Here is a 12,114-nt window from a genome sequence, read left to right on the forward strand (position 1 = left end):
CATTATTTTCTCCTAGACATTTCATTTTAGAGACTACTGAGAGCAGACCAACACATACTTAGATGCCTGGATCAATTTTTGCACCTTTCTAAAATACATTTGCTACTTTATAGTTACCTGGTAACATTTCTGCCTTTCTCTAACACATCTTGTATCAGAAACTTCATGTACCATGTCTTTCAGACCTCGCAGTTGAAGATTGGCCAGTCTACTGCCATCTGTCTCCCCTTCTTTTCTGTGTGCTACATTTTTTAGTATCTTTTTCCCACTAGTCACTTAATCGACCCCAGCTGCTGATAGCTGCAATAGAGGAAACACCTTAGTTTGGTTTCAGGACTGCATTTAGATCATCTCTCACTTTTACTTTGTCCCTTCTGCACAGTGGCTGCATTACTTCTCTTTCTTAGCTCTCTTGGTGGTTCAGGCTGATGGAAAACTTTACCTCCTAATCTGAGGTGTGTTATATCTCTCAAAGTAAGGTTCAGAAACAATTGCAACCATCTGAGTTCCTGTAATATTCATACAAGATACCTTATTTTTCCTTTTAGCAAACTGAGTACAGTTCCTTGCATATGGCTGTGTGTGTTATTTACCAAAGTAGCTCATAAATTTATTTTGCAAGGATTTTTTTTTTAATATATTCATTTTATTAAAAATGATAAGACACACCACAATTGAAAGAACTCATAGCCTTTTAGAAGACTTTACATAGCATGGAGAAGTCTTCCCAGAAAGGCAAGAAATAAATAAGAAAACACAAAGCATTTTGGGGCTGCTATCTCAGTGTATTTGGCATAAGGCACTCTCGTGCTGCTTTGCAAGAGTTTGCAGACCGCTAATGGAAGACAGAATTGGTGAAATCATTTGAGGTTCATAATGAAATCTGACACACAAAACGTTGCAACTTGCTCTTGGGAAATCTTAACACAAGAGCCAAAGGAGCTACATGAGAAGAGTGGATTAGGCAACAACTGTGCCACGCTGAGCAACAGAAACCTTTCAATATCATCATGGTGATTTGTCCTCATGAGATATTCTACCTGCATGGAACAAGAAGCGGGCTTCTCTGGGGTCCATCCTGGCTGGGGCCTGAATTTGTACAGCACATGTATTTTATGGTGTGCTCCATACTACTGGTCATCAGGGACCTGCGCTGGCAGTGCACAAGACAGTTCACCCACTAGTTCTTGTGACTCTATCACCCAGACTAATTCCTCTCCTTTTAATTTCTGCAGGTTTCCTATGAACAGAGTGCAACCAGACACTTTCCAACAAAACGGTGAGATGTGGCTGATCACTCGTAATCAGTTCTGCTGCTTGTGTCAAGGACTTCAATCACACAGGGTTCCCATGAACTGAAAGGATATAACTTCATACTTACAAGACAATATTTAACGAGATAAAAAGTCTTGTCAGAAACCTGAACTGTTCCTGTGCTGAGAACTAGAAGGAAACCTCTCTCGTAGGTATGCCAGTTGTTGACACCATCCAACATCTTCCACTGCTGTTTTCTAGTATTATTCTTCCATTGCTTCGAGATATTTTAATCAACAGAAAAAAAATAAAAAATTGCATATACTGAAAATACAACCCAAGTTGAAATATTTTTTTCTAAATCAAGTTGGAGAAAAATAATGCTGGTTTGCTCTTCTTAAAAAACTCCTACAACTGTTACACAGAATGATTTTAAGAGATATACATAGAGGGTAGCCAGGATAATATATCTGTACCTTTGTCAGTACTCATGAAAATGTACCCAAACTCTAAGCCGTAACATTCTCTGTAAGTTGGATAAATTTTAGCAAAGATATACCGATGTTAGGGCTAAGTCTCAGGTCTGTCATTCTCACCGTGTAGACTTAAAGTTTATCTATGGCCTCATCTTCTGAAAAAAATATAGCCCGTAAACCTGCCCTATGGCAGGAGCTATAAACAACTCCGCAGCAATTATCTCAGGTTTGAGCATTTGCATGTGCTCTGACCATGGTATTGTGAGACTTCCAACAGTCTTTAAGTGGTCACCTTCTTGGCAGTGTAACCTCTTTCCACTGTTAAGAGACAGGCAACTGAGACCCACAACACAGGCTTCCCAGGTTCTAGGGTTTTCTTCTAAACACAAAAGCAGCTTTCCTCCAAAATAAACACAACCTGTGGCAGATGCAGCTTTTCTTTTCCTTCACCCTTCAAATGTGTTTAACAGATATTTAAAATACTCTATATTGGAGGTGTGTAAGTTATATCCAGTCTGTTTCAGTCAAAAAAACCCAAAAAGAAGCAATATCAAAATTACCACATCCTTAAAACTCTACCTGATCTTCACAAAAGTGACATTTTGATAATGATGATGATTCTGCCTTTGAGAAGAGAGAGCTCATTATTTTTGAGATACATATTTCTATATCAATTTCTGAAAGGAAATGAACCTTACAAGCAACTATAATTGGAATGCTCTCCTCTGCGCTCTTAATTCTCATCAACAAAAAAAAAAACCTAAAGGTAACAGAAAAATCTCACTACTAAAATATAAAATAATGCACTGTCACTTGCCTGATATATACTCTCAAGAAAGGTCTTTAAAACATAACAAAAAGCTCAAGTTACTTTTACTAGAGATCACCAACTGCCACCTAAAGTACCACCACCCACCTGACTATCTTTCTAAAAAGCACTGATGCAGTTCACCTTCCCCAATGCATAACACGTCTAAAACAGGAAAAAGAAAAGGAGAAGTTTTAAGTTCAGAATTCTGCCTGAAACCATGTTCAAGATTGCAACTAGGTATTAAGACCAGCAGTGATAGAATTGCACGTCCTTTTTTCTTTTCATTCACTCCTGTTCCTTGACTTCAGTCGACTTTATGTGTTGGCTGCCTTGAATCTTAAAAGTGTTTCAAAAACTGAAGCAATTCATCCAGCACTATGAATTTACCTGAGTCTGGTTTTGATCTGATCTGCAGTTTCTCCATACCTCAGAAATCCATATTCTTCATCTTACAAAAATCAGTACATTGCACACTCAGCAGCTGAGACAGTAGCAGCTGCTTACAGAGAAGAGATATGCTTTCCTTTAAGAATTCATCAGGCCCAGGTACAAACACGGCACTTTGTGACTCCATGTTGCAGGATGATCAAGATGTGCACTAATGGTGCCTTTCATGAAAGTGCAACTCAACACACCTTTGGGTATAAGCCAGTGCTTCCAGAGATTGAAGAGCACCAGGGTCAATATGAACATCCAAGCCTACGTACAACCTCTGAGAAACTAGAGGCTCTGAATAATCCCATTGCTGAATGAAGCAGATATTAGCAGATTTCATGGTACCTGAAACCTTCCCATGTCTAACAGAAGCCCCTAGAAATATTTCCAGACCAACTCATACCAGGAAATCAAAAAGCAACAGGAACTCAACGCATTCAGGAGAGGAGTCTGCTCCCCACGCACACACAGATCGCTTGGGCAATGTAATTGCACCAACCCAACCTGTTCCGGAGACTAGTTTCATCTTGCACGCAACAGAGTCAACTGGTCCATGTACTGTGACTACTTGTCTGGGATTTCTGGATTGCCAGCCATCTGGAAATCCTGGTCAAATCACTGAAGCTGACAAGAAAAGGCAAGAGGGGAGCAAACAACCCCAAACAACAGCCTGTCAAAGTGTAGTAGCTCTGATAGAGGTACTTTCACTTTAGCTTTTCTAACAGCAGCTGAGCCCTCATGACAGGTCACTGCCCACGTTCATCCTTGATCTTCTCTTTTCTACTTAAGCGGCTTTCTCAGGCTAGCTCTGCAAACCAGCTCTATCTCCCATTTATGAGACTGCATTGGGAAGTACAGACGTTCACTAGCATTTTAGTGGAGGGAAATCTAGGAAAGCATACAGATCTACTAAAATTACATACTATTAATAGTATTCTACAATAAATAACTTTCTATATATAGCCCTGAGGCTAAACATATCAAAATAAAGCACGGCTGCTTCAGTGAAACACAGCAGCTCTACCCACTTGCCCCAGCACTGATTTCGCACTGTGGGTCACCCTTCAGCTTTGGCCTGAGAGATTTACCATCAAAGCACTAACACGTTGCTCCAGCAGAAGCAGGCTTCCAGTTGTGGAAGCAGGCACGAAGTGCTGGAAAAGTGGGCTGAAATTCCCATTAACTGGGGACTGAAGAAGTGAAGCAGTGAAGGTACATACACGTTCATTCCCGAGTCCTATCCCCTTCGCTACGTGTTTACATCACTTGCTTAATTACCCTCAGCTTCCAGACCACCCTCCTACACACACTTCACCCCGAGAAAGAGCTGCTCAAGAGCACAGGCCACACAAGGCTGCGCTTCTGCCTTTAGAGAAACCTTGCTCCCAGACGTGTGTCCCCCACACGTATACCTCCTCCTCTGGAAAAACGCATTTAATATGCATTACGGAATGGTATATTCAGCACTGAGGCGTGCGGCCCCACACCCGCACGGCGGTAACGCGTGGAGGGCGACCGCTCGGCTGGGCCCGCCCGGGGCCCCCTGCCCCCGCGGGCCTCCTGCGGAGCGGAGGCACCGTGCAGCCGCGGGGAGGCCTCCCTCTCTGTCTTTGCCCCGCCCGCCCCGGCGAAGATCTGCCGCCGAAACGGCGGCGTCTGTCCTGCCCCCGGGTCGGGCAGCGCTGCTCGCCCCGGCCCGCCTCTGCGAAGACCGCCGGACCTCTCTGGCGCCAGCGAGGGGCGGCCGGAGCAGGAACAGGAAACGCGGCTGGGGCGGCGGCTGCGCCCCCTGGCGGCGGCGGGGCGAGGCGCGGTGGGGGCGTGTCCGCCGCCGCCAGGCTGTGGCCCCGCCGCGGCCGCCTAAGTAGCAGCCGCTGCCGCCGCGCTTCCCCTTCCCGCCCCCTCGTCGGCGTTCCCTCCCCCGCCGGGGCAGCAGGAAGCGGCTCTGATGTCAGCGGCGGCGGCGGCAGCCGCGGCGCGGCTCTGAGCGGCTCCCGCACCCTCGCGGCCCCCCTACCTGCTGCTGGCGCTGCCGGGGCTGGCGGAGGCGGCCGGTTTCGGCCCCGGGAGCGCCCCTTTCTCCCCGCCGGCGACGCGCGGCCGAGGCGGCTCCCAGGCTCCGTAGAGGCCGCGGCCTAGGGCAGCCGGCGCGGCGCTCCGCGGGGGTGCGGGAGGGCGCGGGATGCGGAGCGGTGCCGCTGCCGGCGGGGCCTCCGCCCGCCGCCACTGAGGCCTGCGGCCGCCGCGAATGAGGCCTCGCCCCGCGCGGCGGCCCAGGCGGCGCCTCGGCCAGGCCCCCCCTGACCTGCGCCCGCGCGGAGGGCAGGAGCCGCCGCCGCGTCCCGCGTAGCCCCGGCCCAGGCCCTCGGCTGCCCGGCGCCGAGCCCTCCGCCCCTAGTCGGCCCTGGCCTCTCCTCCCCCAGGTGAAAGAGGAGGGATGTCCGCTGCCGCCTCCGCTGAAATGATTGAAACCCCCCCGGTCCTCAACTTCGAAGAAATCGACTACAAAGAGATCGAGGTGGAAGAGGTGAGTGAGGGCCCCACAGCCCGGCCGCCTTCCCCAGCTCCCCGGGCGCGCCCTGCTGGTGGGCCAGAGGGGCCAGCCCGGCCCCCGCGCAGCCCCCGGAGTGGCCCTCCCCAGCGCCGGCCCCCGCTGCGGAAGGGGCCGCGGGGCCTTCCTGGGTGTGCGGGGCTGCCGGGACACCCCCCAGTATACCTGCATGAGGGTTCCCTTGTCCTCCGGATGCTACGGCAGTTGGCACCGGAGAACAAAGGCGGGTATGGCTGGGAGTCGAGGTGCCGGCTTACTTCTGCTAGCCCTGGTGCTGGGTGCTATACTGTAGGGGTTTGTTTAAGCGAGGTACATCTATTCGGGACTTCTAAATTTTGAAGTTTTGACGCCTGTTTTGCCATCTACTTTAGTATGGGTGGCAAAAGCTGTTGTCAAACGCTGACAGAAGAGAGAACTGTTAATTCTGATGCTTCTTTCGGATCTCTATTTCTGTATGCCCCTGCTTTCTCCTACTGCCACATAACTGGATCATTGTATATATAATCATCATACCAGTGTTAATTATTTGCTAAATCTAGAGGTCTCTTAGCTGTAAGGATGTAGAGATTTTTTTTATTATTTTTTTCTTAATATAGCCTCATGATATTGCAGTCATGGATCTGTAACTTTTCATTTGTGACCTCTGCATATTACCCAGGAAGTGACATTCAGTTGTCGTGTAACATAGTTAGAAGCAAGTATTTCTTCTTCTTCTGTGGAAAGTTTCGTAGTAAAGTTACTGTCTTAAATTCTTTGAGGCTGGAACGGGATTGGTAAACTACAGAATGGATGTACCTGTCAGCTGTATGGATTTCCTGTGAAAGTAGGATGGGAGTGATGTAGGATAGCTTACATGCTTTACTATGCTATGGGCTCAGTGCTATGCATATATCACGATGTTGTTTACCTCTCAGAATCACAAAAATAATTGCTGCTGTTGAATTTCTTCCTCCCCTGCTAGGTCATCTACAGGAATGATGTAGCTTCACACAGATCCTGATTTTGATGAAATCAAAAATCCACACTGAATTAGATGAGGCCAGCTTGTAGATTCTGGACCTAACAGACACCCAAAACTGCTGAAACTGTCTTTGTGCTTTGATTTGTAGATGAACATATTTCTCTCTCATTAATAACGGTCCTCTTTTTCTTAAAAAGTTTATGTGGAAGTGAATTTAGTTTTGAGGTGTAGGCTTCGTAGGTATGACAACCAGCGTCTCACATTTTTAAAATGGTTTGCGAGACACTATTTGTTTGTAATTACAGTGTTGGGCTCCTGTGGCCTGGGAGAGTTCACAGAACATAACATCTCCAATATTTTCATAGAACACCAGGGCACGTGGTTGTGTTCAAGTAGTGTTGTGGAAACTTTGGTTTTCACCATAGCAGACACTGAAAGTTGTCAGAAGACCGTGTCTTCCAAAAGATTGCCTTTTCCCCTTTCTATGAATATAGCAATCACGGCAATTTTTGATTCTAAGTCTAATCTTCCCTTTATGCATTAAACTGTTCTAAAGTGAGAAAATTTCCCACTGTTTGGGAACTGAAAGTATTTTTGCATTTGATGTTTTTGCAACACTTATTAATGGACAGGGATCAAATCACATGTTTTGAGAGAAATGGCATTTCTCACACGAAGAAGAAAATAAAGTTCATATGAATTTATCCACCATAAAAAAGGTGCCCAGTGATGGCTCGTAGAACAGAGTAGCAAATGTAATATGTTAGACATAGCACTTTGAATTAATAAAATGCTATACAAATCTTTAATCCTCATGACACCCTTGGGAAGGCTCTTAGCAAGGATGATATTGCCATTTTACATGCAGGAAATGTGGGGCCGCATAGTGTGTAATTGGTGTAACCAGAATTTATCATTCTAAGGCTTAGTGTTTGGAGCTTGTCTGCATCCTGCATACCTGTCTAGCACCCTCAAAGACAGGGCTATATGCACAAAAATGTATGTAGAGACAATGCCTGAACAGTAACTTGTGCTTTATTTAATGTGATTGTTGCATTATCCTCAAAGTAGTATCTCTGGTGGAGATGACAGAACTCATGATATAAGCAGGGGAGCTCTGATGAAGTGTTTGCTCCATGAGAAACTGGTGACAGCTGATGTAGCATTTTAAGTTACACTCAGCGTACCTGTCTTACCAGAAATTCTTGTAGGCAACAGGGATACCACAGTGCTGAATACAGTCTATAAGTCATTGCACAGAGGAAGAAATAAGATCTACTTTAACAATAAAACAGGTGAATTGGAGACCATACTTAGACCTTACTTTTCTCAACTGTGGATGTTGACCTCTTACTTATAACACAGTTTCAGCACAAATAGTCAACTTTGCAGTCATAAAAAACCACGTAGTTACTGAGGATTTTCTGTGCTCTCACTTCAGGCTTGGAAGTTTTCAATGACTTTTAAATGGCTGTAAGGACTCAAAATGGTCAGATTTTAGTATGCTTGGCAAACTTCAGGTGTTTCAAAATGGATTGTCAATGGATCTACACTGTTGGGAACTCTAATGAATGCTTGTGTAATCGTAGTTTTGCTGTTGTATTATCAAGGCTGTCTTGTCAGCAGATAGCAGTCCCACTCTGCCACTGGTTTATTAATAGATATTGAAGTTCTGGAATAGTTGCAGGCCCTCAGTACTTGTTAATAAATGTGAGATCTAGAAGTGTGCTTTCATTTAGGTTTGGTTGAACTCTGTTGGATAAAACCAAGAATATACCATATTGCGTTTTAGCTACCATGCATGTGACTAACTGTGCTGTAGTGTTATTTCCCACCAAACATGTCCCCAACTTTCAGCTGCCTTTTCATTATTTAAAGTGCTTAGATTGAAGTAAAATATAGAGATAATTATTACAAACGAGTTGGAGTCAAATCAAAATCAGTGTGACACAGTGGGAGCATCTTCAAAACTAGAAGGAGAGAAACAGTATAAAACTTGGGTTCAACAGAAATGAACCCTACTTTACCATGGAAATTTTTGACTGTTAGAATGTCCTTTCTGAAGTTTTCAGGTATTAGATAGACAAATCATTAGGAACTGCATAAATAAAACTACAGAATTTATCTGAAAACTTAATATCACTGAAATCAAGTTATCAGCCGTATTTTAAAATCTCGTATTTAAATTAGGCTAAAAACTGTTGTCTTTTCTTCCCAGAGGAGCTTTCACATCTAAGCAATGAACAGACTTTGGTTTTGGATTGTTCTGGCAACCTGCTCCCTGCCACTCTTTCCTGAAAATCCCACAGTCCTTCCTCGGTCATGTAACTTGATAACAATCCCATACATGACCAAAACGCAGACCTCTTTATCACATGATGTGTGTATGCCTTGGACTGCATGGCCAGAAGATACATGTCTGGTCATGTATGCTGTGGCCCTGCCCATCACTCTCTGATGTCACCAGGCTGAAAACAGTTGCCATATTTGTGTAAGTGCAAGTTACTTTTGAACAGTCTGAAAGCATAAATTAGTTGAAAACTGTTGTTTAACGATCTGCTGGTAGACTGTGGTATTCCAGTATACACTGAAATTTATTGCAACAATCTAGTTGAACAACACTAGTTAATTGTACAGGGGTTTAGGGTAACTTTTTCTTTAAGATGAGCAGGCAAGCTTTCTAAATATTTGTTTTAGAAACCCTGCTTAAGGTGCCAGCAACTAAGGAGATGCAATTTATGGCATGTTCTCCTACCTTAGACATTTTTGAAACAGCTGAATAATTTCATTAACTGTCTGAGAAGCGTGCTGAGAACTGCATGTGTCCCTTGCAATTAGGGGGCAGATCAGTTCAGAGACAAGAGAATGAGGAATACGTTGAGACAACTGGTATTTGCTCCCCTTTATAGTAGTTAATTTTTAAAAAGTTAATGAGATGCAGTGACTGATTAAGTCAGTTGCATTACAAGGTAAAGCAGATGTGCATTTGCTTAAGCTGCTGCAGAACATGGAGTTGTTACCACCTCCGTTGTTTTTACATCCTGGGGGATTGTGTCCAGTTGTAGAATACCAATCTTCTTGAAGAAGTTCTGATGAGAACCACAGGTGTGATTTGAGATCTGGACAATATTCTTGGATATCTGACATCAATACAAAAGGCTTGATTTTCAAGAGCCACCAGTGGTTGTTAAGAATCTGTTTGAAGTCAGTCACCTCTACAATTTCTCAGCCTTTTTTCAGAAAGTAAGCCTTCAAGATGCAAAGTTGGGCATCCAGGAGGGAAGGCAAAAAGTTAGTATGTGGTGAAAATGTACTCCAGAATCCTCTGTGATTTTACTCTAAATACATTTCTGATTTAATTGAAATCACTATTTAAATTTAGGTTAGTTATACCAGTAGAAGATTCTCTTCATTCATCTACAATGAAAAATAGCTGAAGTGTCAGCTGGAATGTGAATTTATAGTGGCAGTTACACAACACCAATTTCATGCAGATGAAATTTAGTGTGCAATAAGTGTTAGAAGATGGCTAATAAGCTAGTTAAACTGTTAACGTAAGACTTCACACTTATTTCTACATGTACAGAGTTATTCAATGAACCAATTTGCATCCTGTAAAATAAACTTGTATTTTACTCTCATAAAGAATGTATGTGAAAGAAACCTCACAGGCTTTTCTATTCCAGTGATGAAAACAAGATGTGTTATTTATGAGAAAATAAAGTGCCATGTCTAATGCAGCAGCTAAGATCACAACTGAGTGACATTTAACTGCTATCAGAGACAGGGGTAGAAGGCCTTTCCCTAATTAAAAACTAAAACAACAGAACAAACTCCATGTGTCCCTTATTTCTCCCACCCAGTGGATTCTAGCAGTATTGTACTGACTGACTGCAGAATGGTTATTTGTTTTTCAAAGACCAGTATTTTTAGACTGTACCAGCCCAATAAGCTCAACTCGTATTGGAGTCGTTCACCCTGAGTGCGTCATTGCCCAATATTTTGTGTCTTAAACTAGGATCTTGTCTGGCTGCTGTAGCAGAACAAATGGATTCATACTAGAACATGAGGCAAGTATCGTATTAATGTTTTTAACTCAAGATAGATGTGTAAAAGGCTATTGGTGTGTAAAAGCTGGAATGGAAGTATGACCTTGATAAATTGTTATCTTCGCTTGAGATGCACATGTTTCTTAGAATGGCTGAGCTATCAATGCAAGGGGGATTGGTCATGTGTTTAGAGCAAGTGAAGAATTCCTGGAAACACCCATAATTTTAGGAACATATATGATGGTACTTTGATGCTCTATGACATGTTCTGAAGAAGCTGAATAGAGAGCGATTTCTTAAAACAGAACTACATTCAGATAGCCAAGTTGCTAAACAATAACTGTAGAGTGCTGTGCCCTAACTGATGATGCCCTAAGTATGGACCAACTCTATTACTTTGTGGCAAGCAGAAGTTACATATATTTGTTGAGAATATAATTTTTTTTTTTTAATAACTGGGTTTTCTTGTCAAGAAATGTGGGTTGGTTGGTTGTTTTTTTTTTCCTATGCTGTTTTGCGTAACTTTGAAGTTGAAACTTGGAAACTCAATCTAAACTAAATTATTTAGTTTACTTAAAATTAGTGGGACTGCTTATGGATTGGGGGGAGACAACAGACAGTTTTGGGGTTTGGAGTTTTTTTTCTTGCTGTATAAATCCCAGAAAGGGAGAGCAACATTTAGAAATGTACAAATAAATTTAACCAAGGAACATAGCTGTAAGAATTGCCAGATCTGAACTCCTTCCTAAAAGTGCTGCCAGGGTATTGGCCACAGTCATTGGTGGCATGGGGCCGATTTGCTTCACCCTGCTTAATAAAGCATAGCACACACAGAGGAACCAAAGTTGGAATTTGAAGCTGTTTGAATGAATGGTAGAAAATGTAGGCATGTATTTTTAGGGGCTGTAAACTGTTGTTCATGACTTCTTTTGGCACTTTTTTTATCTATATCCTTTCCATGTGTTATACAGGCAGACGTGTGAAAAACTGATAATATTAGTATGCTATATTGGTACTGCTTGAACTCTGGTAGGTCGAAAGAATAGAAGAAACTAAAAATAGTTTCTGGTTTTACAAAGCATTGTAGAATTTTTTTATCTATTTACTTTTTTACTAGTATCTATTTACTTTTGAGCGAAGTTCAGTTTGCATAAACCTTTCATTTGCAAGTATACCAAAGGGACATAGATAATAAAGATAACTTAGAGACTGCTGTCTTTTGGGAAGCATGGGTTTTGTTTGATTTGTGTTATGTTGGGGTTTTTTTAACTGCTTGTCTTGCTTCCCAAAATTGTGAACAAACATGGCATGTAGATACTGCAAATTAGGAAGGTAATTCTCCAAAGAATCTGCTAACCAGGGAGCTATTATATTTTATTGCTGTCTTATATATCCAGCAAGGTTTTTTTAGAATGAAGAGCACTAGGTATCCAGCATGCAGAGCTAACTAATATGGAAACTTCATGGATAGGGATGTAAACTTTGCATCTTCATTTTTTTGGGTGAATACTAAACCTGTGCTGTTAATGCAAAGGTGAAATTAATTCTTCCTGAGTTTCGACATTTGATAGGGGAAT

The 12,114-nt window shown here is 43.0% G+C and overlaps 1 protein-coding gene across 7 annotated transcripts in view; it reads left to right on the forward strand.

The window, feature by feature from the left end:
• Window positions 1–4,791: 4,791 nt before the first annotated feature.
• Window positions 4,792–12,114, forward strand: part of MAP3K7 (mitogen-activated protein kinase kinase kinase 7) — a 47,551-nt gene continuing 40,228 nt past the window's right edge. For 3 of the 7 annotated variants that reach the window (XM_030489336.1, XM_030489327.1, XM_030489329.1), the window contains exon 1: window positions 4,792–5,503. In XM_030489336.1, coding sequence (XP_030345196.1) covers window positions 5,414–5,503 — 90 coding nt within the window. In that variant the 5' untranslated portion in view covers window positions 4,792–5,413. The remainder of the gene's footprint in view (window positions 5,504–12,114) is intronic. The other 4 variants (XM_030489328.1, XM_030489332.1, XM_030489331.1 and 1 more) reach the window with 4 other exon arrangements.

This window comes from Strigops habroptila, chromosome 6, assembly GCF_004027225.2.
Source record: "Strigops habroptila isolate Jane chromosome 6, bStrHab1.2.pri, whole genome shotgun sequence".
NCBI lineage: Eukaryota > Metazoa > Chordata > Aves > Psittaciformes > Psittacidae > Strigops > Strigops habroptila.